The sequence below is a fragment of the Epargyreus clarus genome, unplaced genomic scaffold (genome assembly GCF_041222505.1).
Source record: "Epargyreus clarus isolate Ecla_fem2 unplaced genomic scaffold, WU_Ecla_fem_2.2 ptg000005l, whole genome shotgun sequence".
Taxonomy (NCBI): domain Eukaryota; kingdom Metazoa; phylum Arthropoda; class Insecta; order Lepidoptera; family Hesperiidae; genus Epargyreus; species Epargyreus clarus.
Genome location: NW_027332213.1, coordinates 11,492,688 through 11,520,411, shown reverse-complemented (window position 1 = coordinate 11,520,411; position 27,724 = coordinate 11,492,688). Strand labels below are relative to the sequence as shown.

The 27,724-nt window shown below is 35.7% G+C and overlaps 1 protein-coding gene across 1 annotated transcript; it reads right to left on the bottom strand.

Moving 5' to 3' along the window:
* Positions 1 to 549: 549 nt before the first annotated feature.
* LOC140757849 (uncharacterized) lies at positions 550 to 27,724 on the bottom strand. The gene is made up of 2 exons (XM_073093719.1): positions 27,295 to 27,724; positions 550 to 4,478 (listed from the first exon to the last, which is right to left on the bottom strand). The coding sequence occupies exons 1-2, from the start codon at positions 27,722 to 27,724 to the stop codon at positions 550 to 552; spliced, it is 4,359 nt and encodes a 1,452-aa protein (XP_072949820.1).

Genomic DNA, 27,724 nt, shown 5'->3' with positions numbered 1-27,724 from the left:
TGACACCGGATGACATCTTAGCTTTTGCAGTTTGCTTTACCGTCTTACGAATTTTCGGTCAGGCCACGTGTTCGAACTCGGAGAGAGGTGAGGGGGTTGAGGGGTTGTTACTAACCACACTTGTAATAAAAACACACTTGTATGTTCCACTGAATATATTTTATTAAATTTACAAGCGGCCTCTTATAGTATCTACGAAAGGTTCTCAACAGCGTGATTCAACGGCTATTTTAGCAGCGCCATCTAGTTGAATATTACGGAACTATCACATACAAATTATTTGAATATAGAACACAAATTTGAATATTGAACATACCGCCCACCAAGGGCAAGATGGACCTTGCCCTTTAATAACAAATTAACAATATTACAACAATTACGACCGCCCACCATAGAGAATCTAGGAAATACAAAGGTTAAATATTTACATAAAACTTTCTTAAATGAGTACCTTTAAAGCACTTGCACATACATAAACATTGTCCAGCAAAATTAGAATGTAGAATCTAATTTACTTATTATATTGTTACACATACAAAAAATATTAGTTTAACTTTCTATTGGTAAGAAACATAATTTCGACACAGGTCGTTTCAAAATTCCAGTTTTAGTTTTTAAAGATACAACTCTAACAACCTTGTCTTCTCCTGGATGAGTGGCAGTTATTAGACCATAAAGCCATCGGCATGGGGGCAAATGATCCTCCTTTATGACTACTACATCGCCCAGGGAAGGTTGTGATTGGCGATCAGTCCATTTATACCGATGTAAAAATTTAGTTAAGTATTCCTGCGACCACTGTCGCCAAAATGTTTGTAACATTCGTTGGGTATGTTGCCATCTCTTCAGACTGCTCACATTTGACTTTTCAAAATCATAATCAGGTGCTGCCACTGGTGGTTCACCTATTAAAAAGTGCCCTGGTGTTAATACCGTAAAATCATCTGGTTGGTCATTGAGAGCTAACATTGGCCGAGAATTGAGGCAGGCCTCTATTTGGGCTAGTACCGTGGCCATTTCTTCGTATGTCAGCGTCGAATTACCGACGACTCTCTTTAAATGGTATTTTACAGATTTCACACCAGCCTCCCACAAACCTCCAAAGTTGGGCGAATGAGGCGGTATGAAATGCCATTCGCAATGATTAATCGCCAGTGCTTCAGCTACCTCCTGATGCATACGCCTGTACTCATCAGAAGAACGTTTTTGTAACTCGGTTGCTGCCCCAACAAAATTGGTTCCATTGTCGCTCCATAACTGAGAGCAATTTCCTCGTCTGGCTACAAACCTCTTGAAAGCCTGCAAGAAGCCTTCCGTCGTTAGATCAGTCACAACTTCAAGATGTATGGCCCTAGTAGCCATACAAATGAATAAGCAGATATATCCCTTATGGGATTTATGACCTCTGCCCTTGGTCGTGCGGATTTGAATAGGCCCTGCGTAATCTACACCACTATGACTAAATGGACGAGTTGGGGTAACACGAGCAGCCGGCATTTGCCCCATCAACGGATTTCTAGTGACTGCTGAGTTTTTGACACAGGTTACGCATTGTCTGTTATGTGACTTTATTAATTGTTTTCCGCCCAATATCCAATACTTGCTTAGAATATATGCCAAAGTCAATTGTAGTCCACCATGAAGTGTTTGTTTGTGGGCATCAGAAATGATTAGTTCCGTCAGATGAGACTGCCTTGGTATTATTATTGGATGCTTCTTATTTATATTCAACCTTGAGTGTGACAGTCGACCTCCCACTCTTAATACACCATCGTTATCAAGAAATGGATTCAGTGTCTTAAGTTTGCTGCCTTTAGGTAAGTTTTTATTTTCTTTTACTAATTTAATTTCATCATTAAAGTTGTTCGATTGACATTCTTTAATCCAGATTGTTAATGTATCTCTTAATTCCTTCGCTGTAAGATAGTTTATAGTTATTTTAGGTCCTCTTGTTTTGTTGCAATTGACTATGAACCGCCTGCAATATGCCATGACTCGTACAGTTTTCGTTAACGAAGAATATTTATCCCATGTAGATTCTTCTAGCGTAGCACAGTGTGTTTTAAGTGCTTCCATTTCAGTCTGAACCTCTTTTGGTCTGAGATAGATGATAGGCTCACGAGATATAAAGTCTGGACCGTGAAACCATAACTGATTGTTCACCAGTTCCAAAGGGTGTAAACCTCGAGATGCTCCATCTGCAGGATTCTGTTTGGAAGATACGTGGCACCAGGTGGTTGGTTCCAAGTTATTGAGAATTTCTGACACTCGATTCGCCACAAAGACATTCCATTTGCTTGGATGGTCATTTAGCCAAGCTAGTACCACGGTCGAATCGGTCCATGCATGAATGTTGTGCTTCTCCACATTCATCACCTGTGCAACTTCCAACAACAATCTGGTAAGTAACACGGCACCGCATAGCTCTAACCTTGGAATGGAAACTACTTTTACAGGTGCAACTTTAGTCTTGGCCGTGACCAAGGTAACAGTCACCTTTCCTGCTGAGTCAAGTACACGGAGGTATACTGCCGCTGCGTATGCCACCTTAGATGCATCGCAGAAACCGTGAATCTCACGACAAATCTCGTTCACGTTCGTGCCATGCCATCTAGATATACGTAATTTATTAAAGTTGGTCTGCTCTTCGCGGTAAGTCAACCATTCATTTAAGATATTGTCTGGTACCTTATCATCCCAATCAAGTGCCGCTAGCCAGAGCTTTTGAATTATGATTTTTGCTATTATTATGCTTGGTCCTACCCAACCTAGTGGGTCATAGAGACGAGATATATCTGATATAATTCTTCTTTTCGTTACAGGTTTTTTCAGCTCAGGCAGATTAACAACATAGCGAAAGGAGTCTTCACTTCGGTCCCAGGTAAGTCCCATTATTTTTGTAATATCATCTTCTTGTATTTTCAGGTTCCCAGTATTGTCCCCTTTTGTTTCTATACTTTTCATTACTTTTAACAGCTCATCGCTGTTACTGCGCCATTTTTGTAGTTCGAAACCTGCTTTGCTTAGTAGTTCGTTCATTTCCTTGTATACTGTTTTTCCTTCCTCGACGCTATTAACACCGGTCATTAAATCATCTACGTAGAAATGTTTGAGTATATTTTCAGCTGCTGAAGGATAATTTACACCGTGATCATGTGCTACTTGCTGAAGAGCCTTTACTGCCAAATAAGGCGCTGACGCCGTACCAAAGGTGACTCTGGTAAGTCGGTAACTTTTTATTTCTTCCTTATCATTTTCTCTCCAGAGTATGCGTTGACAATCAGCATCCCGCTGGTTGACCTTTATTTGCCGATACATTTTAGCTATGTCGGCTGACATACAAATGGGTGAAATCCTCCATTGCATCACAATGCACCTTAGTTCTGGTTGCAACTTGGGTCCAACCAGCAACTGATCGTTTAATGATAAATTATTTTTCCCTTTGCATGATGCATCGTAGACGATCCTTACTTTGGTAGTCTGTCTGTCATTTTTGACCACCGCGTGATGAGGCAAATAAATTGATTTATCATTATCAATCTCATCCTTAGGTACCACTTCCATGTGATCTAAGTGTAAGTACTCTTCAATTACTTCCTGATATGTTGCTTTCATTGTTTTGTTCTTGTTAAGACGATTTTCTAAAAGTTTCAGTCTTTTTTCAGCTATTTCCCGTGAAGCCGTTACTTCAGGAGTACCATTTCTGAATGGAAGACGTACGATATACCTGCCATCCTCATCCCTTTGAGTTGTTTCCTTGAAATATTGTTCACATCGTTTTTCATTATCTGTGAACATGGTTTCCTTAGGTTGCCGTTGGTCTGACTCAAGTTCCCAGAATCTTTTGAGCATGTCATTGCTTTCCGTGCAACAGTGCATAACTTGGATCTGCGAAATAGGATCATTTGATGGATTCACCATACCTGAGAGAATCCAACCAAAACTAGTAGCCTGTGCTATTAAATTACCAAACGGACCTTTCTTCATGCCTTCTTGTAGTATTTGACTGTATGTTTCTGCACCTAAAAGAAGGTCAATGTGATTTGGAACATCAAATTGTGGATCAGCTAAAACTAGTTCCTTTAATTCTGGCCAATCCAATTTTTCAACTTTTCTCGTAGGAAGAAGAGAAGTTATGTTTTTGAGGACATATGCCTTCACTGGAATCCTGACATCAGAATTAATCAAAGATTTGATTTCGATGGTAATCATCGCCTTGGAAATAATTTGCTTATCTCCACCAAGACCAGTTATTTTTCCTTTAATAAGAGTTTTATTTAAACCCAAATACTGTGCCGTAGACTCAGTGACAAAGGATGACTGCGACCCCTGGTCTAAGAGTGCGCGAACCTTGTATCCTACTCCGTTCCTGGAAGTAGCCTCCACTAGTGCTGTGGCGAGCAACACCTGTTGCTGAACTGTATCCTTTGCAAAACAAGATACTAATGGTGTTGGATTGGTTTCCCCATTAGCATTTCCTGAAGAAGAGGCAACATACCCGTTATTTTCATTGTTATTGTTGGTAACCATAGGACTCCTTCCCTTGGGATGCAGGAGCGAATGATGATTTCGTTTGCAAATGTAACACTTTACCTGAGACCGACAGTCTTTAGCCGAATGACTACCACCCATACAATTAAAACATATATTATTGTCAAAGACAAACTTACGCCTGGCATCTACACACTTTCTTTGGAACTCTTTACAAAAGCTCAGTTTGTGATCATTTGTACAATATGGACAAACAACATTTTTTACATGTAAAGATTTAATTTTGACAAGTTGGCTAACTGCAGGAGTTGGTTTGGTATTTAGAAATTCTAAAGCTCTAAACCTAGTCAATAAGAAATTCTTAAATTGATCATAAGTAGGCAATTCTTCACATAAACTAGCGATATTAAATTCCCACTGTCGACGAGTTTCTGGGTCTAACTTTAAAGTAAGAATATGTATGATTAAAATGTCCCAGCTCCTAATATCTATCCCTAAATTACTCAAGGTAGCTAAGCAATCATCAGTTGTATCGACAATAGACTTTAAACCGGTTGCGGACTCATTAATAAGATTCTTTTGACTTAACAATCGTTTTATTGCATGATTAGAAACAAATCGTTTGTTATCATAGCGTTTTGTAAGTAATTCCCAACATCGCTCAAAGTTTTCTTCTTGTATGGGAATGTGTCTAAGAATTTGTTCTGCTTCACCCACTAAACAGCCCTTTAAATAATGCAATTTTTGAATGTTATCTATAGTACTGTTGTTTATAATTAACGATTTAAATAGTTCCTTAAACGAACACCATTCCGAATAACTTCCGGAGAACGATGGAATATTTATTTTGGGTAATTTAGCTATTGAGATTGGGGGAGCTGTATGAGATGGTGTACTATATTTTACTTGGAATTTTGATAACTGGCATTGCAGTTCACCTTTGTAGTCTAAATAAATTTCCTCTACCTTGTCATACATCTCGCCAGTGACGTATATAGACTTTTTTAATACATCGGGTGGATAATTCTTAGCTAACTCCTCGTGTCCTAACATAAACCTTGACCACAACTGTTCTAAACCCTCTAACCTTCCATTTACGTATTCTAGTGTAATTCTTTCCTTAGGAGACTTTTTATAATTCAATTTACTTTTGTAAACACGTGCCGCTAAATCATTTTGTAAATTTATAATTGACTCCATTATGAACCAATAACCATAAATTAATAAGTATTAAACTTAATAATAATTAATAAGTAATAAGCATAAGTCAATAAAAACTACTCTCAGACAAAATTGCAAATTCAGAATGTTCAAATTTTACAAGTGTTTGACGTATTTATATTGCTCAGAAATCGGGCATAGATTTATATAATTTATATTAAATTTGTAATGTTCTATGTTCTAATATTAATTCAAAAAGTTTTTTAATATCACCAAAGAGTTTTTTATAATGTAAATTACTCACTATTTTCTTCGGTTTTACTTAACCTCATGTGATTTGATTCACACGACCTCGGGCTCCGCTGCCCGTAGTGTAGCCTCGGGCTCCGCTGCCCGTAGTGTAGCCTCGGGCTCCGCTGCCCGTAGTGTAGCCTCGGGCTCCGCTGCCCGTAGTGTAGCCTCGGGCTCCGCTGCCCGTAGTGTAGCCTCGGGCTCTACTGCCCGCCGAAGTTCAATTTCCTCGGGCTCCGCTGCCCGTCGAAGGTTGAACTGCCTCGGGCTCCGCTGCCCGTGGTCGTTGCAGTGCTCCGACAGCAACGCTCCCTGCTGCACCTCACCGCTGGCTCCGCCTGACAGTCACCTCCTCAGGAGACCGTCCGAATTGACAACCATCCACACTTGGTCGTCTGACTTGCGTTTGCGACAACAATCCGCTGCCCGCAAGTCCGTTGCTTCACAAAAAACCCTCCAGTCCAATCTTATAGAATAAGATGGATCCGGCTCGAAGGACCATGTTCGAACTCGGAGAGAGGTGAGGGGGTTGAGGGGTTGTTACTAACCACACTTGTAATAAAAACACACTTGTATGTTCCACTGAATATATTTTATTAAATTTACAAGCGGCCTCTTATAGTATCTACGAAAGGTTCTCAACAGCGTGATTCAACGGCTATTTTAGCAGCGCCATCTAGTTGAATATTACGGAACTATCACATACAAATTATTTGAATATAGAACACAAATTTGAATATTGAACACCACGTGTCCTAACGAGTTTAACATTTTTTACCTATCACAAAATGTGCACAACGCCGCTTAAGAAGTTCACTTCACAAATACCTACTTCGGTCCCTTAGTTCTCGCTGTTCTGTCTGTAATAAACTGTAGCGTTACTTAGACAAACAAAAGAGTTTACTTTCCTTAATAAACCCGTGATTTTAGCATCTTTTGTAGCACAACAGTAAAATGCTTCCTACAAAACGTTGCAACTTGTATAATTCGCAGTAGCTGCGCAACGTATGATACTATCGTAGAAAATAAAGCATCCGGACAACATTGTTCCAAGCTATCCTACTATTCTAAAGAAGAATTATATTACTTTTATTATTTAGTATTAATTGCATTGTATTAATTAATGAAATGAAAATCCTGTGACAATTGTAAATTATATCTAATGAATAATGTTTATATAATATAATAATAATAAATAATTAAAATAAGTAGAATAATAATAATATTTTATAAAAATTGCACGCCCTTAGGGTATACATAGAGGAACTGCCATTGTAAACACCATCATTTTATGTACCTGTTGTTTTAGCAATAAATTACTGATTACTGATTACTGAAGGTAATTTCGTTAACATTTTTACCCGACTGCCAAGGAAGGGTTATGTTTTTGATGATAGCATTTATATTTCTTTAATTGTGTCTCAAATAACTTAAATATTAAATACTCATATTCCACGTAAAAATTTTAAAGTACGGTGCCCAATTTATTACAGCACAAACGTCAGTTCACCTATTTCTGTCTAATAACAGCAGTGTTAAGCGGTGCTGTGTTCTGGTTTGGAGGGTGTAGTAAAGGAGACATACTTTGCGAAGGCGTTCCAGCTTTGTCCTTAGGGGTAGCGGCGCATCCGTAGCTGACCTCACTACCCTTACCAGGAGTTTTTACGTTTCGACAAATATGACTGTTTTGGTATTTGTTTACGTATGGGCCAATACGATTTCCTGGTTCTGACACAATCCGCTAGGGGCGCTGATTGGAATTTGTATGGGTAAAATCTCCTGGTAAGGGTAAAGGTAAGAAGCCTATCTGATGTTGATTAAAGATGTCAGATGGCAGTAGCCTTACCTACCATCAGGTGAACTGCGTGCTCGTCTGCTACTTCTATATTATTAAAAAGGTTTAGTAAAGTAAACTTATTTATTTAATTATTACTTTCTTCTACACAAAATGAATATTCCTCAAAACATCGCAGCTCGTATAATTGGCGTAACTGGCTGTAGTAGTGTAGCATGTAAAACAAACACTGCTAATGAAGGATCCAGACTAGCTTTTTAAGATATTTTTACAATGCTTTTGCTTTAACTTGCTTTTGCAGATAAACACTGCTATTTTTATTTAGCTAATGTATATCTACATTTCATAATGGTATATTTTGTTGTACACGCGCAATTCATTTTATAACAATGTTTTTTTATAATATAGGAGTAGCAGACGAGCATGCAGTCCATCTGATGGTAAGTGGCTACTGCCGCCCATGGACATCTGTAATCGACCCCAGATAGAGATATTCCTACCTGAGGTCGGACACAGATGCTCCGCTACCCCTGAGGACTAAGCTGGAATGCCTCGGAATAATATGTCTCCCTTACCACATCCTTCAAAACGGAACACAGCAGCGCCTAACACTGCTGTTATTAGGAAGAAATAGGTGTGGCGATGGTGCCGCCGGAGTCGAACCACAAAGAGTTTTACCTTCAAATTTTTTTTTTAACTAAAAATAGAAGTAAAGATAATAAAATCATTAAGATATCCATGGGAGGCAGTTGCCTCTTACCTTCAATTATACTGCATACTGATTTTCTTCTTCTACACTATCACGTATGCAAACATAACTTGGGATTATATGGATTATGGGATTATATGGGATGGGATTACCTTCATCTTATTTAATATCAATAAGTTATTATAACTAAAATAGTTTTCTTTCCCCATTAACTCACATAGCCATCCCATTACAACACAGATTAGAATATAAGATTTTCTTCTAGAAATAGAATCTCTAAGGTGTAAAGTTAAATTGGTAGTAGCAAGAAATGCACACGAGACAAAAATCTCAACTCCAATTGCAATTCCAACTTACATGTTAGCACATTCTCGAACATTTTCAATTTTAGAAGGAAAACGAACGTGTGAATGTTCTAATCGAAGTTGGAAGAAAGATACGATTGTCGTTGTTAAGTCACTGTTCCATCGCTGGTCTCAGTTCGGGATAAGAAGTTTTAGGTAAATAATCCTTTACACTATCCAATTGTATCCTTAATATTCAAGCTTCGTCGGTAATATGAAGCTTGGATATTAACGATATCGCATATTTATAATAGTACTTTAAGATAATGAGTCACTCATTTGATTACTACAGTTCAAACACAGATGCAGAGGGGATGTCAAGTGGGGATGATATCATGGCGGCGCTCGAGTTAACAGAGAGCGGCATTCTGGTCGGAGACTTCAGCAAAAACAGTTTAATAACGGGAATAGCTATAATACCTCTAATTACCCGTGTGTGCTTACTTACGTGTAATTGTAATATCGTTACTCCGTACCGTATACTGACTATATGTGATATTTTTTCATTACTACCTTCAAGATGACTTTAGTCACACAAGGCATAGCTCATCTTTGTAAACATTATGAAGGATTTACCAATGTAAACTTTAGGGGCAGAACTCACGGAGCGTTTTTCTTCCGCTTGCAGACGAGGACCGCAACATACTTACGCGTATGAAAATGTTGGTAAATGTCAGTTGCAATTTTGTTTCTTATGATATTGGGCGATATATCGATTTCTTTCCGTTCTACAACTACAACTACTAAGCAATCACGACGACGACACGCGACGGTTATATAGCGCATGACTGTGATCTCGTGAATTTTGAAGTCTAAAGTCCTAAGTCCGGGTCTAGTTTAAAAACGTGAATACGAATCACAGCGAAAAATGTGCATCGTACTTTTTATTACTACGAGTATAATAGTTAAGTACTACATTTAGAAACGAGTACCTAGTTATCCCATTAGAGTCAAAATGTGCATTAAATTAAAAATATTTATGTGCTACGCTGATGTTTTACATTCACGATAAAGCAATAGAGGTAGAGGACTCTCAAAGCGTGTCATACAAAAAAGGAGCGTCACTACGCTCTCGCTAGAGAAATGTCATAAGGTTATACATTTTTATAAATTGCTTTAAGCGTGAACGAAAAAAGATTTAATTATTCCTATACAAGATAGTCACATAGTGTTTTATTTTTAAGATGGTGACTCCAATTGGTTCGACCGGGGTACCACCGTCACGCCTACTTTAACGTGAAGCAATTCTACATTTCATTCCAAGGTTGTGGATGCCGGCTGTCTTACATAGTCCACAGGTGACAACTTATTCCTGAAGAATAGCAACTCATCTGTAGAATCACTGGTCTATATGGAACTGGTTAAATGTCCATGGTAGGCAGTGACCACTTACCGTCACACAACGTCAAGTCTCTCAGAGCTATCCAACGCCGGCCAATCTCACTACGCACCACAATAGACGTCGTGCTCTCAGACATGCGCCGATTTTGGTATGACGCGTGCCGATTAAGATACGATGTACATTATGTACAACCATGCCAAGTTCACCAAGTTTCATTCACATTCGTCAGGTGTGACTCACTTTACTCTCAGATGGACTGCATGCTTGTTTGCTACTATGATATTTAAAAAAACATGCATATATGTGACATATTTGTTTTAGGATTATGATCCTAAGGTGATAATTCACTATAAGTGATATTTCACTAAGGTGTTTGTTTGTTTTGTTTTTCACTCATCAAGTGTAACATCTCTAAGCCAAGCAGAATTTTAGCCTTAAGCCTGAAACTACATTCTATACAAATCGTATGATAGTACTCACGAATGAAAATTTAAATGATGCATGCGGAGATTTGAGACATTTTAGAGGGAAATTCGTCCAGCATTTAGAAGCGTGGTGTTCCATCTCTCATCGTTAACAATTTATTTCTCTACGTCCAATCCGCCCGATGCGTTGCTAATTCACAAACCTAGTTTTTTACAAATAAAAGGTAGGGTTTTGTAGTTTATTATTGCTTTTTTTATAATACGAGTATCTGACTGCCCTCCGCAGTTTTCAAGCATATTTATATATGTCCAATCTTTAGCACGCCATAGTAATACGGTTTTTTTATGAGGTATTGTTGGATTCGTCTAAATTATAAGATTACATTTTAGGCAATCGAGTTTTCGTTATTGCAATAATTCTCCAATGGGGTTCTAGTCTCTACTGACTACTTTCCATTATGTAGGAAGTCTGCTATATCGTTAGGTTCGACTATAAAAAAGACTAAAATAAACTTATTCCAGTCCTTTTTATATTCCAGTGCTTTTATGTTTAGAAAATCATAAATAAAATATAAAGTACAAATGTATTCACCACGTTCGATGTCACATTGAACAATTGTGTACCAAAGTACTATACAAAGAGTCCATTAATACCAACAATTCAGAAAATAGAGACCACAATAAATGCACTAGCTCACAATAGATCACAAATTCACAATAGAACAATAACGTGCAGATATGTTATCCATACCATTATTACAAATTAAACATACCGACTTTGAACCCGACTTGGTAACATACAACTTCGATAACGCTCACCATTGTCTTATACCAGTGATTCTTCGCTGACAGCCATACAAAAGGCCGGGAAAACATAACTTGGGCGCAATTAAAATACGCCCGCATTAAATCTTAACGCACACAAAAGCTTTCGTAAGGATCTTGTCGCACTGTCGATAGAAATGCGCGAGCGAAGATTCCCTTGTATTGTATTATAGTATTGTATAACTTTTGTTTCTTTTCTTCAGCCCGTTGCCATTCATTGCTGGATATAGACCTTCTCATCAGTCTTCTTTAAGTCCTGATCTCACGCTTTTGTCATCCAGCTTATTCACGTCACTCGATGTTATCTGTCCGTCTGGTTGTTTGCCCACTTTTCTGGGCCATGCCATAATAATGGTTGGCGTGTAAGAATCTGAAACCTAAAATCTAGAGAAATACGATTATGTTCTAAAATCTACCACGAAACCCACTTAGCTACATGGTTTTCCTGGTGGTGAAATTTTCTTAACATTTAAATTGATTTCAATTCCAAGAAAATTTATTAAAGTTTAATTATTAAAATAGCTTAAAAATCTTTAAATACACTTGTTTTCATAGTAATAAATGTCAAGTCTTTATAAAAAAAAATTATACAATCATTTCGTAGATCCTTATACTGTGACCTTTTCAACACAAAACTACTTCAGCGCTGACGTATGACTAGCGTTTTAATAATTATTCCGTACATTACTACTTCTTCTGTTAAATACCATTCGCTGCTCGCTCACTATCAGACTAAAGTTGAACGTTTCAAAGTATTATTACACCAGAGACGTTCAATTTAACGACGTATTCACCAACTTTGTGGCTAAACTTTACCTGAACACCGAATTAATTTGTTCTTGTATTAACAAAGACAGGCTATTACGAATGTTTATTTTATTTTAGACATTATTATTCCATGATTACTTTGAAAGGAAATACCTGAAATTCCTTCGAAAAGTACAAAAGGGTAAGTGAACAGAAGGAAATATAAATAGGTTATTAATAAACGCTGTTTGAAAAAGCGTTTTATTTTTATATTGAAGTAGCAGACGAGCATGCAGTCCACTTGATGGTAAGTGGCTACTGCCGCTTATGGACATCTGTAATCAACCCCAGATAGATTTTGTTTCCTACGTGAGGTCCACCACAGTTGTGCCGCTACCTCTGAAGACTTAGCAAGAATACCTCGGAAAACTATGTCTCCCAAAGTATAATGTATGAAAAGATACATTGCTAGCAAGATGAGAACTAGGTTACGCCTTGGATAAGTATGTCTCTCTTGCCACACCCTTCAAACTGGAACTCAGCAGCGTTTAACACTGCTGTTATTAAGCAAAAAAACGAAGTAGCGAAGTCGAACCACAAAGGGTTCTACCACCTTCAATTACATTGTAAACATCCATTTAGGTACAGATGTATGTATACAGATGCATAAACCATTGAAGTACGAGTACTCGTATATCGTACACTGCTATTTTGAAGCAACTGAAACCTTAAATCACAGTTAGTAGTGGATTCTGTCACGTATAGAAGGCGTTGCCGAGTGTACCAGATATTACACTTTAATCAGTATCCATTTCTGTAACACGGGACAGAAATAGAGACTACATCCGAGAGACTTGGACGAAATTTACTCATACAACTTACACTAAACCGAAAAAGCTAGTAAAGACCTAAATATTTAAGCTGAAAGCCAGCAGATACTTTCTACATAACAGATTCGCTATTACCCGGCACATCGAGGGAACATTGTTCGTTGGCAGTGTCCTTTGTAATGGCCTATTCCGAGCGTCCCATTCACCGGACGCGGAAACATTACTGAGCACCAACTTGATACGTGAACACAAGACGGACTATAAAGACGCTGATTTTAAGCACAATGTTGCCTACAATGTTTCTTGTTTAAACTGGAATAAACCAGTTCATCTGAATTTTAAGCATAGCCAATGATGTTTCTTGTTTAAACTGGAATTAACCAGTGTATATACAGTAATTTAGCTTTCAGGTAGTGCAATTGGAATTAATGATGACTTACTTTTACGGCGACGAAAAATATCGTGAAGTAACCTTCATGCCTGATAACTTTCCATACTGTGTGTAAAGGCGTCTGAAGTCCAGTATTCTGCACTTGGTTAGTATGGTAAACTACAACTTTAGCTTATACCATTCTTAGAGAAGATGGTTTAGGTTTAAAGAAATTTATTTCTCATAAAAACATGTAGTTTAGTTATAATGAGATACAGAGATTTGATTATTATGACTATACAATTGCCTCTGGGCTGTTTAATGGTATGTATTATTTACATTACATGCGTGTTTAAATATTTCTTAAGTTCAAATTTATACATGGTTAGAGTTTTGCATTCTTTTATGTAATTTGGTAACTTGTTATACAACTGTACTCCTTCAAACAAGACGGATTTCTTTCCATATGACGTTCTCACTTTAGGTAGTTGGACTTTATATTTGTTCCTTAATTTGTGACTCGTAACTTTTCTATTTAATTGTATATTTGATTTTATTGAGCTATTGATTATATTTCTAATAAATATGCAAGTAAAGTATATGTACAGGTTTCGGATATTTAATAAATGTGTTTTTTTATATAATTGTAATGTTGGAGTAAGATACGGGTAATGAAATAGTACTTTAATAATTTTATTTTGAGTTCTTTGTAGTTTATTTAAGTTCGTTTTTGCGGCCGAGCCCCATATTTCAATTAAATATTCGAGATGTGATTTTACTAAAGAGTTGTATATAATGATGCCTACCTTTTTTGGAATACAATTTGCTATTTTACGTAATGCACCTAATAGTGATACTAGTTTCGTTTTGACGTGCTCAATGTGAGATTTCCAAGTTAGAGTATCGTCTATCCATAAACCAAGATATTTTTCTCGATGTGAGCGTATGATATGCTCATTATTTAAAGAGAGGGGCCTGAAATCTGGTAAGTGTTTATTTTTAGCTTTGAAAATCATATATGTTGTTTTTGACGTATTCGTTGTTAATAAATTATATTTGAACCATTCATTGAGCTTGTCGAGATCTCTTTGTGCGTTAGTTACCATATTATGAATTGATTTGTCGAAATAGAAAAGACATGTGTCGTCCGCGTATAGTGTCAAGTGTCCTGTTAAACCGATTTTGTTAATATTATTAATGTAAATTAAAAATAGCAATGGGCTAATTATTGAGCCTTGAGGACAGCCATATGTTACTTTTTGTCTAGTACTAGTGAAGTTACCTATCTTTACTACTTGGCTACGATTTTGTAAGTATGTCGTAAACATATTAAGGGCTGTGCCTGTTATTCCAATATTGTTTAATTTCTGTAAAAGCTTTCCGTGGCTTACTGTGTCAAAAGCCTTTTTCAAATCAATAAAGATTCCTAGAGCAAGGTTTTTTTTATCAATATTAGTTTTTATTTTAGTAATTAAATCTATTGCGGCCGTGAGTGTTCTTGATTTGGGCTGAAAACCATACTGTTCCGCTATGAAGAATTTTTTTTTTGTTAAGTATGTGTTTAATCGATAATATAAGACTCGCTCAAATATTTTAGACATAACAGGCAACACTGATACCGGTCTGTAATTACTTGGGTCGGATTTATTGCCAGATTTATAAATAGGACTAACCTTGGCTATTTTAAGTGTATCAGGGAAGACTCCGTCCTTTAAACATTTGTTAATACAATTTGTTAACTTGTCAATAATTACATTTTTAAGACATTTAATTGCTTTAGTACTTATTCCGTCTAAGCCCATACTGGTATTACTATCTAAACTATCAATTATTTTAGCTATTTCCTGTGAATCACACGGCGAGAATTCGTTTAATGTTATATCATGTTTCGAGTTACTTTCGTACATTAAACAATTACCGGTATTTGTATGATATATATTAGGTATTTTGTTTGCTAACTCTGTGCCAACTGTTGAGAAAAACAAATTAAATAAGTTACAGATTTTCGTACCTTCAGTTATTAGTCCCGAGCTTGACATTAAGTTTGGAGGAGCACTGCTGTTTTTACTTTTATTTAGCGCTAAGTTGTTAATAGTTTCCCACATCTTTTTAGGTTGATTATAATTTTTATGAAATAAATTGATGTAATAACTTTTCTTATGTTTCTTGATTAGCATGTTCACTCGGTATTGTTCTTGACGGAATTTATTTTGTATACTATTATTTTGCGGTTTAAGTTTACTTTCTTGCCATAAACTGTTTCTTAAATTTATTGAGTCAATTATATTTTTATTTATCCATTCATCTTGCAAATCATTTAAAACTTTTATCTTGTTTATTCTATTCTTGTCTATCATTTCCGTTATGTACTTTTCTAGGTAATAATAGTCGTGCTCTTCGTTAAAGTAGTCTGTTGTTAAGGCGTCGTTATAAAGTTTATCGTAATCTAGTGCTTGGTAATGTATTCTTTTATTTTCTTTTGGAGCCAGCTTGCCAATTTCCAGATATATCTGCTTGTGGTCGGATAGAGAGGATTCTATTATCGATAGGTGGAACGAGTGATTATTTACGTTTGTACATACATGGTCCAAGATAGTGTTTGTTGTGTTTGTTTCTCGCGTGCAGTATTTCTTATTGATTTTATTGAGTATTTCGTATCCTGTTTCTTCTAGTTCGTTTAAGTACTTTGTTGTATGGTTGTTTTTACTAAGTAAATCGATATTGAAGTCCCCAAAAACCACTGTTCTTTTTCGCTGTTCTAACTGAGATGAATATATTTTCAGAAAATTGTTTACATTTGTTTCACCAGGCTTATACACCACTCCTATATGTAATGACAGTTTTTGAATATATATCCATAGGTAGTGATTTCCGTTTTCGCATATTTCTTCCGTTATTTCATATTTTATACTGTTGTGAACGTAGATAGAAACACCACCGCCTTTGCAATTTTTTCTGTAATTGTAGATATGATTGTAATTTTGTAGTTGATATAGGTTGGCATCGTCCTCCGAAGTTATCCATGTTTCCGTAAACAGGAGTAGATGCGTGGTCCTCGGTATTGCTTTTAATATGCATTTTATTTCATCAAATTTACCAGCTTTACGAATGCTACGCAGATTTGCATAAAGAAATCGCAGTGATGAGGGGTGTAAGGTAATATCTTCATAACTTGCTACTATTTGGTGATTTATTCTACTAGAAGTCCCTGTACAAGTTGCCTTAAGTAATGGTTCTGTTACTGGTTTTTTTGGTTATTATTATTTGTCGTTATTGTGGGTATTCCCTTGATATATTTAATTATAAGGTTTTGTTCGCCGTTTTCTGTGCGTTTATTCAACTCTTCTTTTAACGTTAGGAGGTATTGTTTCTGAGCCGGGGTTTGGTCAGCATAGATTTGTATATTATTAGGAAGTTTTGTTCGATTCCGAAACATGTATTTCGGTGTATCCGCATTGTTAAAGTATGCTTTTATTGGCCTATTTTTGTTAGGTATGTATTTTCCTAGCCTTATACATTTTATTGGCATTGGACAATCTTCGCTTAACGATTTCATTAGTTTTAAAACTTGCTCGTTATCGTATTTTCGCCTAACGTATGAATTGCTTTCATTTTGTTCCGAGATACCCACAATTACAATATTCTTCTCTCGATCGCTTCGGTCCTTTAGTTCTAGGAAGAGGTCTTCGTGGGTAAGAGCGGGCGATTTTGATAATGAGTTATTATCGCTGTATTGTTTCTTTATATGTGATAATTCACTTTCTATATGTTTAATTTTGTTATGCTGTGCAGTATTGTTTATTTTAATATTGTCGATTTCGTTGTTGATTTTTTCGAATTGCTGGGTAAAGTTTTCTGTAACTGATTTTATTGTTATAATTTCGTTTTTTATTTCGGATATTTCTTCTCGTATTTGAACTAAATTTTCATTTTGAGCTTTTCCAAATTCTTCTAAAAACTTCATTATATCCGCCCGGAAGCTGTTAAAATCCTTTTTATACTCTTGTATTTCAGTTCGTTCTTTCCGTTTTCTTGAATTGGTGTTGATGTATGAGTCAATATCTCTATAGGTGGATAAATTTGGTACCGATCCGCTTGCGCTTTCGCTTCCGCTTATTAGTGTGGCACTAGGCGGTGTTCTTTGCAGACTCATTATGTCTCGACGTGCACTGGTGTCGTACGGGTGCGAGCGGTATGAAAAATAGCCGCTCCTCTCTTTACTCGCGGGGGTGAAGAGAGCTGCGTATGCGTCGCCGTGCAGCGGTGCGTAGTTGTATAGAAGCACAAAGTCTTGAGTCACTGTTTAGTTGCAATTTAATACTGAACTTAAAGTCTTGTCACTTAAAGAACACTTTCGATCGTCGAAATTTGGTTGCAATTACAATTTTTAAGATTTATTTCGATACACGTCTGCTTCCAACGAGCGCCAGAGGCTAAAATGGTTTAACCTTATTAGAACCCAATCAACAGCAAAATCGATTATACCTACACGGTCATATTTAAAACAATACTTGCGAAAATCACATACATATACTCCGAAAGAATCTGGCAAAGAAGCAAATATTTTCATGCAAGTCCTTCCTACAGAACAGATTTGCTATTACTACGCACATCGAGGGAACATTGTTCGTTGGCAGTGTCCTTTGTAATGGCCTATTCCGAGCGTCCCATTCAACGGACGCGGAAACATTACCGAGCACCAACTTGATACGTGAACACAAGACAGTCTATAAAGACGCTGATTCTATGCACAATGTTGCCAACAATGTTTCTTGTTTAAGCTAGAATAAACCGGTAAAAGCATACTTTGGAATAAAAATTACGATGATAATACATTTTTCATGCAGATCGGTATAGTACAAAGATGGAAATGTTGCAGTTTTATTTCTACAAACAAACCAAATTTCTACCCCAGTTGCCCCATAAGGCAGACTGCCTACTGGCTACTTCAGCTTGAGCAACTCGTAGGTAGCTTTAGCGTTTTGTCCCTGTAGTACCGGGACCAGAATAGGGCAGATTACGACAGGCAGGGAATACCGTATCCCCTGCGACTAAAAGGGGCTTCTGGGGTTGCGGGCGGCAAGAGTGGGAGCTCAAACCATCCAGCAAGCGACCCCGGGAAGGACAGCGGTTTTGTGTGGTCGCATATCGCTGTAAACACCAGGGGATGTGAGAGGAGCATAAATGCTCCCCAGGGCAAAGCCCGATAGAAGGGCATCGCGTTAGGAGGACTCCGGTTGTGTTCCTTTGGAGATCCCGGAGTTCTCCACCAAACGCTGAGGGAGGCCACTGGGGGGTTTTAGTGCGGTAAAAATCCCACATAACCCGGCGTCACTCCCATGGCGTCGGGTACCGTTTGAAGGATTCCCCCTCGTCAAAAAAACAAGGTAGCTTTAGCGTTTAAGTAGTTCTTAACGCGACTGTTCAAATTTCTCGGCGAATATTTTTAGGAACTTATTCATCTATATGCGTAAACAACAGACAGTTAAAAGATTTATAGAATAAATCAAAGAAACAAATCCAGCGCCTGAGCGGCAGCGGCTTAAGTCGCTTAACCATCCAGTAGTTTAAGCAACCAAGTTAGCCTTAGCAGCTATCACATAAGCGATAGTAACCAATGTGTCCGCCTTATTTTTAAACGAGCTTTTGCCCGCGGCTTCGCTCGCGTTACGAAGTAATATTTTCATCCCCTATTTTATCCCCTTGGGGGTAGAATTGATCAAAATCATTTCTTAGCGGATGCCTACGTCATAACATCTACCTGCATGCCAAATTTCAGCCCGATCCATCCAGTGGTTTGGGCTGTGCGTTGATAGATCACTACGTCAGTCAGTCACCTTTGAGTTATATATATTTAGATTAAACGCTTAAATAACAGATATAATCAAATACTCAATACTTTATTGCAATCATGGTTAGTTACATGAATACACAATGGGTGCTGCAATGGACATGAGAGCGGCCGTTTTATATTAATAATGAAACGTAAATTATATAAGATTTACAACATGATTTAGTTAATTATATTATGGCATTTATTGAATTAAATAGTAGTTAATTATCATTTATTTGTTTGTATACTTAATAAAAATATTCATCGTCATTATTTGAATTATAATCATAATTATTTAACGTGTAATTCAAATATAGGTACTTATTTGAATTCCTAGAGAAAAAGACCAATACTCGTATATCTAAAACATTCCTTAAAAAGGATCAAATACTCGCCGAGACGTACATTGGGGAATAAGTGTTTTGCGAAGATAGTGTTTGTTATGATTTCAACAACAAAACACTGACAGAAGAAATATTACCAAAAGAAATTCGCAAGGTTCTTTTCAAGGCTTCCTAATAATTAAATTCACTACTACATAGACATGTAGACCTTTGGGATCTGAGCGTATCTTTGTAATTTTAACGATATATATTGAAAAAATTGTTTATAGTAATAAAGAAATAAAAGTCAGTGTTAAGGCAATTAATTAAATTAAAAAAAATACATAAGTTAAACCGGTGGCAGAAAGCTGTGATTTAACTCTGGAGGGTCGCCTCCAGAGAGTGATTGAATAGAATCGGTGGTGTCACAACCAATTCTATTTCTCCCTAACAACAGTTTTCAATGATGCTGTGTTTAGGTTTGACAGTGATCCTGGGCCGAACCAAAAAGGTTTAGTTTTTTTTTTTTTTTTTTTTATTTTTTTTTTATAATATGAGAGTAGCAGACGAGCATGCAGTCCACCTGATGGTAAGTGGCTACTGCCGCCCATGGACATCTGTAATCAACCCCAGATAGGATTAGATATTCCTACCTGAGGTCGGCCACAGATGCGCCGCTACCCCTGAGGACTAAGCTGGAACGCCTCGGAAAAGTCTATCTCCCTTACCACACCCTTCAAACCGGAACACAGCAGCGCCTAACACTGCTGTTATTAGGTAGAAATAGGTGTGGCGGTGGTGCCGCCGGAGTCGAACCACAAAGGGTTCTACCACCTTCAAAATTATTGTATTTAGATTTTTTTTAATTTGGCGTAAACAAATCTTTATTATTGTTTTATATAATTCGTTTATTATATTTATTTTCTTTCATTATTATAAATCATAAGTCTCCAAAATAATTAGCCCTTGTTTTAAACCACCGTGGGCGAGGAAATAAACAATCATCGTCATCTATCGGTTTTGTTTAATAGTACTTTTAGAATACGTGCCATTATTAAGGTTTTTAATCAATGATGTAAGTAATAAGTAGATACAAGTTGTACGACATACAATACAGTCACAGAAAAATGACACTACTAATCTAAGAATAGCAGCTTACTCGGCCGAAATCGGCAGTATACGAGTTTACTCCAGTATAGAGATTTTGTCCCTAGGATAAATGTTGGTGAAACGAAAAATAGGCTTACTCGCGAGTAACTAACGACTTATTCTGGGAATAAGATTTATGCGACGTTGGTAACATCGGCCCTTAAACGGCTTGCTATTCTGTCAGCCGTTTAATAGCTGTCATGGTGTAATTTACGCGGAATAATGCCGATATGCGCAGTTAAGACACAAAATCGAAGAAAAAGTGCGAACAAATATCGTGACATTCGTAAATGATCTAAAAGCTATTTTTTTTAATATTTTTCAAACACGAAAATAAATGACAATGAAAATTGTCAAAAGGTTACATTTTCTTGTTAGGAGCGAGTAATCTTTACTAATCTATGGAGAGAGCATACGGAGTAGATCAACTTAGACCTCAACGCATCTGAAATAGTAAATAATCTAATTCTATCTGTTATTTATTATCTTGTTTTCTTGTTATTTATAAGCAACAGTTGGCACTTACCACTTACTGCATGTTCGCTTGCCACTCCTATTATATTATAAAATACGAAATGAAATCAAATTTAAAATAACGTACAAACATCGTGTGAGTGTCATCATAAATATTTCAAAATAAAATAGCGTCTAGAACATTCGAGAGAATGTTCAATTGTGCTGAGACGTGAGATGTTCGAGAGAGTTCCTTGCTCAAACACCTGGGAATAGTGCATTACAGAATTCCGAAGAGTTTGCTTTGATCTCAAATACTAAATGGAGACATTAGTACATTAGAATAGAATCAAATCCCGAAAATAAAGAATAAATTATGAAGGCCGGAGCAGCGAATTCCGGCTCTCCATTATGCGTTCGGAATGTTACACGTATTAAAAATTAATTATAAATAATTTAATGATGAACGAAAACTATATATATCCTACACATCTTAAAGTTTTCTTTAATATTTTTAAAGATATGACGTGTAATCTGCTAAGTCGCATTTGATCATCTTCGTCAACTAAGATAAAATTAATGACATCCAACTACATATATGATAGTTAAATACCGGTAATGGGAACGAAAAATATCATACTAATTGGTATTCGTTTTTCTGAAATGTTAAACAGCAATAAATTTGAGATGGTGTCGGTATGAAGCGGGCTGAATTTTTTTTGCGTGAAATTTTTGACAATATCTGCTCTATAATCCTTTTTATTCATCTCTTTACCTACAATTGTCTTCGCACTCTACAAGATTTTGGGGATTCACCAATATAGCTTTGGATGTAGCAAATATATTCCAATTAATTAAAGAATCAAATGAAGTACTTGTTATACTGACAGAACATTGATTTACCTGAAAGAACCACTTAATAGAATAGTTATTTGAATTGTATCCCTAGGAGACGCTTTGTCCGAAAACGTACCGGTGTCTGTCGTCGAATTGAGGGTTCCTTTACAAATACCTGACAGAAATCAAGTATTTGCCTTGAATTCCCTTACCAGTTTCAAACTGTCTATATTTACTATACTGTAAGTTATTTGACCATGGTATACGAGTATTCACATTGTCTTTTATTATTATTTTGTTTCTAGACACTATTAATTAGAATATTAAAATTAACGCTAAAGTCGGTTAATAATGAACTGAACTCCCAAAGAAAAGTTTTTATCTATAACCTTTAAAAATATTTTTTTTTTTATTTATTTTTGATAATTAATTCGCAATGCTGTGCAGATTGAAATATTCAAATTGTCCATATATTTCCGGTATCCTGAACTAATCATAGTCATTACATCTGTAACGAAAAACGCGGACTTGAAAAGTATGAACTTAATCAGCATTTTAATTATTTTAATTCGGTTGTGTTGTGTCTTTTAATTCATTTTCTAGTACTATTTGTACAGCAGTCAGACTAAATAATATTAAAGCAGATGATAGTGCGCATTGATCCTTATAAGACCCTTTTCTGAGGACAATGATCTCAACATTATGGCATTTCATTATCACCGGTAGCCCGCTCAGCAATATTAATGTTCTTGTTTACACCACATTAATCGTCCCAAATGAAAGTTCCACTACCAAGTGCTGCCCGGAGAATAATTCCGACGCGAAAACGAGCTCAGCCCTATGATACATTTAAACTATAGATATGTTACCTGCCCACTAAACAATACAAAAAAGTGAGCGGACCGCAAGCATGACCGTAATCGTGGCGGACCAAACACGAAAAATAGTCCAAATACAATAATTCCTACTCATTTACTTGTGATATGTGATTCGTAATTACTTTTTAATTTTTTACATAATTTATATATTTACGCAATGCACAATAAGGCATTTTGAGGCTTGAAACACTAAAATAATTATGTTTAACTTGTACAATGACATACGTATGGAGTCGAGAAACACCAATTGGTTTATTTTGTATGTTTCAAGATTTGCCCGCTAGTAACATATCTTTAGTTATTATATCAATGGCTCATCCTAACATTCCGTTCGGTAAACTATAATAATAATAATAATAATAATAATAATACTTTATTTGACCAAAAATGTTACAAAGTTAATATGATACATACTAAATTAGCTTAGTGTTTAACAAAATATTTCAGAAGGCATTGTCTGCCGTGCTAGGTGTTACCCTGTATTACAGCATACATCGCCCACCCCCAAGTTATTTTATCTATAAAAACAAACTAGCTAATTAAAATTAATAGTAACACATTGTGCTTATATTTCTAGTTAGTTGTGTAGTGTAAAACCTCTCTGTGTGTTATATGAGATGATGTGTGAGTGTGTGTGAGAGGGTGTGTAAGTGTATGTATGTCCATAAATATTATATATGTAATATTATATATAAATATTTATATATAATATTTTTATATGTTATATATTTTATTTTACAGTTTATTATTATTTAAATGTTAGGTATTAAACTATTACATTTATTAATTTTTCTGTTTCTTCATAAGATAAGTTTTGCAGATATTCAATTACTTTCTGTTTACATAAATGGGTAGAGAGGGTATAAATGTCCTTATGTCTGTTTATTTTATTATAAATATATGGACCTAGGAAGCAATAAAATCCCCGAAAGAATGATGTATTATAATGAGGTAGTTCACATACTTTGTAATGTCTACGCTTACTTATTAATGATTCATTAAAGGTTAATGTTTTATGTTTTTTCAGAATGATGAAAAGTAGAAACAATTGTCGTACTGTTAAGACTTCGCATGATTTGTATAATAGTTCAGTAGGGTATCGAAACGGTAGAAAATTGCAAATTTTAAGTATCGCTCTTTGCGCAACTTCTAGCTGTTTAAACGTACTCTTTGGGGAACCCCCCCAGGACGAAATACAATAAGTAATAAGTGACTGGCAAAGCGCATAATATATTTGTTTTAGTCGATAAGGCTCGAGTATGTGTCTAATGTTTTTAAATATAAATATTAATTTACGTATTTTAGTGCTGATTTCATCTATATGTTGTTTAAAATTTAGAGCATTATCAATAGTTATCCCCAAGTACTTAATTGATTTTACCCGTTCTAATGGTTTACATTTACAATCTGTTTCGGAAAACTGTTTCAGACACTCATGTGAGGTAATAGTGTATATGTCACTTGGCAGATACTGGGAGCGAATAGAAAAAGTCACATATTTAGTTTTAACTGAGTTCAGTGCAAGGTGATTATAATTTAGCCATTCTCTTACCGAATTTAGCCCTGTTTGGGCTGCATCAAATACTTCTTTCCAGGTATTTGCTGAAAATAAGAGAGCAGTATCATCTGCATATGAGACTATTTTACCATGGAAGAGATTAAGACAAGTGAGTTCGTTTAAGTATACGAGAAAGAGAGAAGGTCCAAGAATACTACCTTGGGGTACCCCATGTGTTAGAGTAAGGTCTGTGCTTCGGTAATTACCTAATTTTACACACTGACTGCGTTCAGAGAGGTAGTTTTCAAAAAGTTTTAACTGAGTGCCTCGGATTCCTATTTTTTCGAGTTTAGTCAATAATATAGGTATAGATATTGTATCAAAAGCTTTTGATATGTCTAGAAATATACATATACATTTATTCCCTACATCTAGATTAGTAACAATATAGTTAGTTAAAGTATACACTGCATCATCTGTTGACTTTTGGCACCGAAAACCGAATTGATTGTTTGAAAGTAGTTTATTTTTCTCGAGGTAATTAATTAATCTTTTGTTTATAATTTTTTCTAAAATTTTCGATAAAGAAGACAGCACTGATATTGGTCTATAATTGTTGATACAATCTCTATTTCCTCCTTTGTATATTGGCCGAACTTCCGACCTTTTTAAGGCTTTTGGGAAAACACCAAATTCAAGACAAAGATTAAATATGTACGTTAGAGGTTTTATCAGGAAGTTTTTATTTTCTTTAAGAAAGTTATTAGATATGTTATCCCAGCCTATTGTACATTTGCTTTTTAATTCAGCTATAATGTAAGATATTTCCTCTTCGTCAGTATGTAAAAGAACGAATGAATTAAGCGTGCGGTTGAAGTCATTATTCAGATCTATATTAGGTTTTGGACAAATGTTATGTGACGTGTTTGGACGTGTAATTGATTTACTTATATTTATAAAATACCTATTTATTTCATTTACTGAATCTTGCTCTGACGTTTCTAATGAAAGTAATTCTTTGGGAAATGTATATGTAGAATTTGTATTGGTTACGGTTTTGTAACATCCCACAGTTTCTTATTATTATTTCCAGCTTTATTTATTAAATCTTTTTCGTATTCTCTCTTCCTTTTTTTAAGTATAGATGTACAAAAGTTTCTGTATCGTGTATAAGTAATTTTTAAGATTTCGTTATTTGGATCCGATTTAGATTTTTTGTGTAGTCTGTCCCTATGTTTGATACAACGCAATAGTCCTGGTGTAATCCAGGGCTTCAAAATACGTTTGCGACCCGAAAAGTTTACAGTTGTAGTATTTTCTTTAAGAGCTAACGATATAGCCTGTATAAGATAATTAATGCAATAATCTGGATTTCGTGAATTATAAATAGGGTTTAGGTCAATATGTAATATGTCTTCTTTTAATTTTAAATTATCAATTTTAGTTAAGATTTTCAGATTATTGTTACGTGTAATTGATAAATTCATAGACACAAGCACGGCTTTATGATCCGTGATTGATGAATTTGTAACAACAGTCATTGCGTTATATGAAGTTTTTAGTAGTACATGGTCAATGCACGAGTTACTTGCATCTCGGGTTACGAACGTATGCGCTGGTAATAAGCCATAGAAGGCATTTAAAGTAAGATAATTTTGAGACATTGTATCAGATTTATCAGCGTGTATATCTATATTGATGTCCCCTATGATCATTATGTTGCGATACGAAGAAGATAAAGACACGAGAATTTTATCAAGTGATGTTAGAAAAGGCTCAATATTCCTATATGATGGAGATCTATAAATTGAAATAATAACAATATCTTTCAATTTTAGTATCAAGCAATTGCAGTCTGACATTAAAGGCTCTTCAATCTCATATTTAATGTCCTGTTTAATATATAATACAATGCCATCATTTTGGTTGTGATTTATTTTAGAGGCATAATAATTATAGCCTTGTACAATTGGAATGGCTTGCACACAGGAAAGCCAGCACTCCGTGAGAATGATTATATCACAACTTATTTTAAGCCTAGTCAAAAGAACTTCAAAATCTATTATATTACGATTTATACTACGTATGTTCTGTGTTATTATTAGTAATCGTTTCTCAAATTGCGAAATTAATCTATGGCATTCCTCGATATCACAACATGCCGACTCAGAGACAGATACATTGTCTAGATCTTTAATTACTCTATTTATCTTATCAAAGAGGAAGCTTTAAAATGTAAATTAGTCGAATATTATACACGATATTATCAGGTAAACATATAAATGTAGTAATAAATAAAGTTCTTGTAAAATATAAGTTTAATGTAAAATAAAATGTAAATGGTTGACAACAATGTATGTTATATTTGTAAATAAATGGTGATTTTTTGTATAAAGTGTGCATTTTCTTATTTGTATAGATGTATAGTGTATAAGTATAAATAGTTAGCAAAAGAAATATAGTTTTGACAGTGTGATTTGAATGACACAACGAGCAAACACAAATTATAATTAAAACTAGGTCTAGTCATTCTTTCTTTCTCAAATTCTCAAGTTCATCTTCGTTACATATTTTTATTTGCGGCGTATTCTCATTCTTGCGTAGATAAACAATGCCATGTGAGGTCCAGCAGAAGGCATATCCGTAGTTTTTCTGGTAATTTCTTGCGAGAAAGAATATTCTTTGCGTTTTGTAAGTAAGGGTTTCCGATATAAAGATCGGTTTCTGCGGGCATTGCAGTTTCAAGTGTGACGTATTGAACTTCTCACCCTTCTTTTTGTTTTTATTAAAATATTTAACTGCACTTATAATTTTTTCTTTTTGTATCGTCGTGGTAAATTCAGCTATAATTGGGTTTGCAGAATCTTTAGATTTTAATCTATATATGTCCTTTATATCTTGTGTCTTTATGTCAATATTTAATGTATTTCCTATTTTTTGTACAAAGTCGCAAAGATTTTCCTTGGACTCCCCGTTAGTTTTTGGAATATTACGAATTTCTATGCTGGCCGCACGTGACTTTCGTTCTAGGTTCTCAATTTTTTCTTCCAACATTTGTATTTTCATTTTGTCTTCTTTTTTCTCGTGTTCAAGAGTTGATATTCTTGATAAGATTTCGTCATGTTTATTAGACATCAGTTCTATACTAGTTTTTAACTCCTTAAATCTCTCGTCTTGTTCTTTCGAGAACTGAGCAAACATTTCTCGTATGTAGCACGTCACGTTTATTTCTTCGGTCTCTTGTTTCCTCTTTTTTCCTCTTTTTGTATTCAAGGACGGAAGGTCCGGTGCGGAAACGCAATGTTGCAATGTCAGTTCTGGTTGTAAATGAGCGCTCGCGCTTGAGATGTGTGTGTCACTGCCGTGCGTAGACAAGGATACCGTCTGTAGCGGTGAAGCGGGGGGCGTACGTTTAAGAGGCAT